At 48.6% G+C, this 7,585-nt stretch overlaps 1 protein-coding gene across 3 annotated transcripts in view; it reads right to left on the minus strand.

Moving 5' to 3' along the window:
• Nucleotides 1-7,585, minus strand: part of LOC135516552 (abl interactor 1-like) — a 57,702-nt gene that overhangs the window by 11,199 nt on the left and 38,918 nt on the right. For all 3 annotated transcript variants that reach the window (XM_064940919.1, XM_064940913.1, XM_064940908.1), the window contains one exon: nt 561-661. In XM_064940919.1, coding sequence (XP_064796991.1) covers nt 561-661 — 101 coding nt within the window. The remainder of the gene's footprint in view (nt 1-560; nt 662-7,585) is intronic.

Consider the following 7,585-nt stretch of genomic DNA (forward strand, 5'->3'; position numbering starts at 1 on the left):
GGCCTGATAGAAATAGGCGATACTGCTATACTAAAAGAATAAGACTGGTCAAACAGAAAGGACAGCTAAATGCTATGCTAAACAAAATAAGAAGCTAAGATAACAGAATGGAAAGCTAAATGCTAAGCTAACAGAGAAGAAAAGGTACCAAAATGGAAGTCTAAATTCTAAGCTAAGGTACCAGAGATCCTATACAGAAAGGAAGGCTGAATACTAAGCTAACAGAAAAGCTAGACAGAAAGGCTAATGCTAAGCTAACAGAATGAAAAGGCTAAAATGCTACACTACCAATAGGTTAACAGAGAAGCTAACTTGACAGTGCCGACAGCTAATTGCTGAACTAAACAATGCTAACAGAGAAGCAAACAGAATGGAAGGCTGAATGCTAAACTAGGCTAAAAGAGAAGATAATTCAGTAGAATGGACACCTAAATACTAAGCTAGCAAAGAATCTACAATAATAGAATGACTATTTAAATTTACATTTACATTTACATTTAAGTCATTTGGCAGACGCTCTATGCAAAGCTAATCTAAAGGCGATGTATTGCTGGGCTCACCTGGTCCCAAGCTGGGAGGGGAAGGAGTGGGCACGGCCAGAGGAACACTTATGCTGCTGCCACCGCTGTTCTCTCGCCCGCCACTACCCCCACTGCTGCCACTGCACAGAGAGAGAGAGAGAGAGAGAGAGAGAGACGGAGACAGCGAGAGAGAGAGAGAGAGAGATGGTGGGGAAAAATTGGGATGGGGAAGAGGTAAAGAGAGAGTCATAGAGAGAATAAAATAGAAGGATGACAAAAGAAGAGAGAGTGTCAGACAATCTGTAATTATATTGTCAGCATGAGCTCCTATCACAATTCAGCTGTAGAGCATAATGGGCTCTATTTTAACAAACTTAACACAATGGCAAGTCTTAGACTGGTGGTAGCTCTATAGGTACGGGGGTGTCTCAGAATTTGTTTTGCTATTTCCCCTGCAGGACTTATGAGCGCAAAAGCTAACGGAGGTGCGAATAGGCTGGGTTATGATGAACACATTTGTTGTAGGTGTGTCGAGGCTTGACTCTTCACTGGCCAATCAGAACATGCTCTGTCCCTAAATATGTGGCTTCATCAAGTTGTGCATTTACATTTTTTTAATGTATATTGCGTTGTCATCAACTCCAATTCTTATGTTAGTCCGTTATAACCTAGTCTGATAAATTGTCATGTCTTGTTATGTCTGTTCCTGTCCTTTCTCTTCACTCTGTCTCTCTCTGCTGGTCTTTTTAGGTTACCTTCTCTGTCTCTCATTCTTCAGCTGTTCTACATCTCCCCTAACTAGCTCATTCACTCTTTCCCACCTGTTCTCTATTCCCCCTCTGATTAGGTCTCTATTTCTCTCTCTGTTCCTGCTACTTTCAGTGTCTGATTCTTGTTTGTGTTTTTGATGCCAGAAGCAAGCTGTCGTCTCGTTTGCTTCCACCTTGTCCTATCCTGTCGGAGTCTGCCTGGCAGGTGCATCCTGCATTATACTAACGTTCTTTTTGTTCCATTGACTACGTTGGAAGAGGATTTATGCCATTCCTGTTTTTCATTAAAGAACTCTGTTTTCTGTTAAAACCGCTTTTGGGTCTTCACTCAAGTACATAACAGAAGAATCAGACCAAGAATGGACCCAGCGGCTCCGGACCCTTTTCACTCCGCCGTCGAGATCCAGGGAGCGATGCTAGGCAGACACGAGGAGGAATTGTCTGCTGCTCGACATGCCGTTGAGACCCTAGCCGTCCAAGTCTCCGACCTCACAAGACAGGTTCACCAACTCCACCTCGATTCACCGCCCACTTCCAGGGTTTCCGAGTCTCCGGAGCCCAGGATCAACAACCCGCCGTGTTACTCTGGGGAGCCCACTGAGTGCCGCTCATTCCTCACTCAGTGTGATGTGGTGTTCTCTCTCCAGCCCAACACTTACTCCAGGAGCGCAGCCCGCATCGCCTACGTCATTTCTCTCCTTACCGGACGGGCGCGTGAGTGGGGCACGGCAATCTGGGAGGCGAGGGCTGAGTGTATTAACCAGTATCAGGACTTTAAGGAGGAGATGATACGGGTTTTTGACCGTTCTGTTTTTGGGGAGGAGGCTTCCAGGGCCCTGTCTTCCCTATGTCAGGGGAATCGATCCATAACGGATTATTCTATTGAGTTTCGCACTCTCGCTGCCTCTAGTGACTGGAACGAGCCGGCTTTGCTCGCTCGTTTTCTGGAGGGTCTCCTCGTCGAGGTTAAGGATGAGATCCTCTCCCGGGAGGTTCCTTCCAGTCTGGACTCCTTAATAGCTCTCGCTATTCGCATAGAGCGACGGTTTGATCTTCGTCGCCGAGCTCGTGGAAAGGAGCTCGCGTTCTCCGTTGCTCCCCTCTCCACATCACTGCCACCTGCCGCATCACTGCCACCCTCCTCCGCCGGCTCGGAGGCTGAGCCTATGCAGCTGGGGGGTATCCGCATCTCGGCCAAGGAGAAGGAACGGAGAATCACCAATCGCCTCTGTCTCTACTGCGGCTCCGCTGGTCATTTTGTCACCTCATGTCCAGTAAAAGCCAGAGCTCATCAGTAAGAGGAGGGCTACTGGTGAGCGCAACTACTCAGGCCTCTCCTTCTGGATCACGCACTACCTTTCCGGTGCATCTCCGCTGGCCCGGTTCATCTGCTTCCTGCAGTGCCTTGATAGACTCTGGGGCGGAGGGCTGTTTTATGGACGAGACCTGGGCTCGGTAACATGACATTCCTCTCAGACAGTTAGGGAGCCCACGGCCTTGTTCGCTTTAGATGGTAGTTCTCTCCCCAAGATTCAGCGTGAGACGCTGCCTTTAACCCTCACTGTCTCTGGTAATCATAGCGAAACCATTTCTTTTTTAATTTTTCGTTCACCTTTTACACCTGTTGTTTTGGGTCATCCCTGGCTAGTGCGCCATAACCCTTCTATTAATTGGTCTAGTAATACTATCCTATCCTGGAATGTTTCTTGTCATGTGACCTGTTTAATGTCTGCTATCCCTCCTGTTTCCTCTGTCTCTTCTTCACAGGAGGAGCCTGGCGATTTGACAGGGGTGCCGGAGGAGTATCACGATCTGCGCACGGTGTTCAGTCGTTCCAAGGCCACTTCTCTCCCTCCACACCGGTCGTATGACTGTAGTATTGATCTCCTTCCGGGAACTACTCCCCCCCGGGGTAGATTATACTCTCTGTCGGCTCCCGAACGTAAGGCTCTCGAGGATTATTTGTCGGTTTCGCTCGACGCCGGTACCATAGTCTCCTCCTCCTCTCCCGCCGGAGCGGGGTTTTTTTTTGTTCAGAAGAAGGACGGGTCCCTGCGCCCATGCGTGGATTATCGAGGGCTGAATGACATAACAGTTAAGAATCGTTACCCGCTTCCTCTTATGTCTTCAGCCTTCGAGATCCTGCAGGGAGCCAGGTTTTTCACCAAACTGGACCTTCGTAACGCCTACCATCTCGTGTGCATCAGGGAGGGGGACGAGTGGAAGACGGCGTTTAACACTCCGTTAGGGCACTTTGAATACCGGGTTCTTCCTTTCGGCCTCGTTAACGCTCCAGCTGTCTTTCAGGCACTAGTTAACGACGTCCTGAGAGACATGCTGAACATTTTTGTTTTCGTTTACATGGACGATATCCTGATTTTTTCACCGTCTCTCTCGATTCATGTTCAGCACGTGCGACGCGTCCTCCAGCGCCTTTTGGAGAACTGTCTTTATGTGAAGGCTGAGAAGTGCACTTTTCATGCCGCCTCTGTCCCTTTTCTCGGTTCCGTTATTTCCGCTGAGGGCATTAAGATGGATCCCGCTAAGGTCCAGGCTGTCATTGATTGGCCCGTTCCTAAGTCACGCGTCGAGCTGCAGCGCTTTCTGGGCTTCGCTAATTTCTATCGTCGTTTCATCCGTAATTTCGGTCAGGTGGCAGCTCCCCTCACAGCCCTTACTTCTGTTAAGACGTGCTTTAAGTGGTCCGTTTCCGCCCAGGGAGCTTTTGATCTTCTTAAGAATCGTTTTACATCCACACCTATTCTTGTTACACCTGACATCTCTAGTCAGTTTGTTGTTGAGGTTGACGCGTCAGAGGTGGGCGTGGGAGCCATTCTTTCTCAGCGCTCTCTCTCTGACGGCAAGGTCCATCCTTGCGCGTTTTTCTCTCATCGCTTATCGCCGTCAGAACGTAACTATGATGTTGGTAATCGCGAACTGCTCGCCATCCGCTTAGCCCTAGGCGAATGGCGACAGTGGTTGGAGGGGCGACCGTTCCTTTTGTCGTTTGGACTGACCATAGGAACCTTGAGTACATCCGTTCAGCCAAACGACTTAATGCGCGTCAGGCTCGTTGGGCTCTGTTTTTCGCTTGTTTCGAGTTTGTTATTTCTTATCGTCCGGGCTCAAAAAACACCAAGCCTGATGCTTTATCTCGTCTCTTCAGTTCTTCTGAGGTCTCCACCGACCCCGAGGGGATTCTCCCTGACGGGCGTGTTGTCGGGTTGACTGTCTGGGGAATTGAGAGGCAGGTAAAGCAAGCACTCGCTCACACTCCGTCGCCGCGAGCTTGTCCTAGGAACCTTCTGTTCGTTCCCGTTCCTACTCGTCCGGCCGTTCTTCAGTGGGCCCACTCTGCCAAGTTAGCCGGCCACCCCGGCGTTCGGGGTACGCTCGCTTCCATTCGCCAGCGTTTCTGGTGGCCCACTCGGGAACGTGACGCGCGTCGATTTGTCGCCGCTTGTTCGGTCTGCGCGCAGACTAAATCTGGGAACTCTCCTCCTGCCGGCCGTCTCAGACCGCTTCCCATTCCCTCTCGACCGTGGTCTCACATCGCTTTAGATTTTATCACCGGACTGCCTTCATCAGCGGGGAAGACAGTTATTCTTACGGTTGTCGATAGATTCTCTAAGGCGGCTCATTTCATTCCTCTCGATAAGCTCCCTTCTGCTAAGGAGACGGCTCAGATCATTATCGAGAATGTTTTCCGAATTCATGGCCTTCCGTCTGACGTCGTTTCCGACAGAGGCCCGCAGTTCACGTCTCAATTTTGGAGGGAGTTTTGCCGTTTGATTGGGGCTTCCGTCAGTCTCTCGTCCGGCTTTCATCCCCAGTCTAACGGTCAAGCCGAACGGGCCAATCAGACTGTTGGTCGCATTTTACGCAGTCTTTCTTTTCGTAACCCTGCGTCTTGGTCAGAACAGCTCCCCTGGGCAGAGTACGCCCACAACTCGCTTCCCTCGTCTGCTACCGGTCTATCCCCTTTTCAGAGTAGCCTCGGGTACCAGCCTCCGCTGTTCTCATCTCAGCTCGCCGAGTCCTGCGTCCCCTCCGCTCAGGCTTTTGTCCAGCGTTGCGAGCGCACCTGGAAGGGGGTCAGGTCGGCACTTTGCCGTAATAGGGCGCAGACTGTGAGGGCCGCTAATAAGCGTAGGACCAAGAGTCCTAGATATTGTTGCGGTCAGAGAGTATGGCGGTTCATTGGTCCGTTCCGTATTTCTCAGGTCATTAATCCTGTCGCAGTGCGACTTCTTCTCCCGCGCTATCTTCGTCGCGTTCACCCGGTCTTCCATGTCTCCTGTGTTAAGCCCGTTCTTCGCGCCCCCGCTCGTCCCTCCCCCCCCCCCATCCTTGTCGAGGGCGCACCCATCTACAGGGTTCGTAAGATTTTGTTGGACATGCGCCCTCGGGGCCGTGGTCATCAGTACCTAGTGGATTGGGAGGGGTACGGTCCTGAGGAGAGGAGTTGGGTTCCCTCTCGGGACGTGCTGGACCGTTCGCTGATCGATGATTTCCTCCGTTGCCGCCAGGTTTCCTCCTCGAGTGCGCCAGGAGGCGCTCGGTGAGTGGGGGTACTGTCATGTCTTGTTATGTCTGTTCCTGTCCTTTCTCTTCACTCTGTCTCTCTCTGCTGGTCTTTTTAGGTTACCTTCTCTGTCTCTCATTCTTCAGCTGTTCTACATCTCCCCTAACTAGCTCATTCACTCTTTCCCACCTGTTCTCTATTCCCCCTCTGATTAGGTCTCTATTTCTCTCTCTGTTCCTGCTACTTTCAGTGTCTGATTCTTGTTTGTGTTTTTGATGCCAGAAGCAAGCTGTCGTCTCGTTTGCTTCCACCTTGTCCTATCCTGTCGGAGTCTGCCTGGCAGGTGCATCCTGCATTATACTAACGTTCTTTTTGTTCCATTGACTACGTTGGAAGAGGATTTATGCCATTCCTGTTTTTCATTAAAGAACTCTGTTTTCTGTTAAAACCGCTTTTGGGTCTTCACTCAAGTACATAACATAAATAGCCAACAAAAACAAAATAACAAAATTTGGGGCTATCCTATCTTTGCTAAATATGTTGAAAATGTTAACACTCCACATTATTCTAAGTTATTTCATGGCTTGAATATGTAAATATACAGTTGAAGTTGGAAGTTTACATATACCTTTGCCAAATACATTTAAACTCAGATTTTCGTAAAAAAATCACCTGTCTTAGGTCAGTTAGGAGCACCACTTTATTTTAAGAATGTAAAATGTCAGAATGATAGTAGAGAGAATGATTTATTTCAGCTTTTATTTATTTCATCACATTCCCAGTGGGTTAGAAGTTTACTTTCACTCAATTAGTATTTGGTAGCCTTGTCTTTAAATTGTTTAACTTGGGTCAAATGTTTCGGGTATTTAGTGAAGTGCACCAGTCCCTCCTGCAGCAAAGCACCCCCACAACATGATGCTGCTACCCCCATGCTTCACGGTTGGGATGGTGTTCTTCAGTTTGCAAGCCTCCCCCTTTTCCTACAAACATAACAATGGTCATTATGGCCAAACAGTTCTATTTTTGTTTCATCAGACCAGAGGACATGTCTCCATAAAATATGATCTTTGTCCCTGTAACGGGTTTCTTCTAACTCCTCCTCTGACGAAGAGGTGGAATAAGGATCGGACCAAAATGCAGCGTGGTTAGTTAGATACATCTTTTATGAAGTTGAAACACAAACAATACAAAACAACAAACGTGGAAAACCGAAACAGCCCTATCTGGTGCAACAAACACAGAGACAGGAACAATCACCCACAAACACACAGTGAAACCCAGGCTACCTAAATATGGTTCCCAATCAGAGACAATGACTAACACCTGCCTCTGATTGAGAACCATATCAGGCCAGACATAGAAATAGACAAACAAGACATCCAACATAGAATGCCCACTCAGATCACACCCTGACCAACCAAAACATAGAAACATACAAATAAACTATGGTCAGGGTGTGACAGTCCCCATGTGCAGTTGCAAACCGTAGAGGCTTCTTCCTTGCTGAGCGGCTGTAACGGGATTCTTCCTGGGAAGGAGAGGCGGACCAAAATGCAACGTGGTTGAAGTTCATGTTTTTTAATAAGAAAACTAAACATGAACATAATACAAAACAATAAATGTGGAAAAACCGAAACAGCCCTATCTGGTGCAACAAACACAAAGACAGGAAACAACCACCCACAAAACCCAAGACAAAACAGGCTACCTAAATATGGTTCCCAATCAGAGACAATGACTAACACCTGCCTCTGATTGAGAACAATATC

The sequence above is a fragment of the Oncorhynchus masou genome, chromosome 3 (assembly GCF_036934945.1).
Source record: "Oncorhynchus masou masou isolate Uvic2021 chromosome 3, UVic_Omas_1.1, whole genome shotgun sequence".
Lineage (NCBI taxonomy): Eukaryota > Metazoa > Chordata > Actinopteri > Salmoniformes > Salmonidae > Oncorhynchus > Oncorhynchus masou.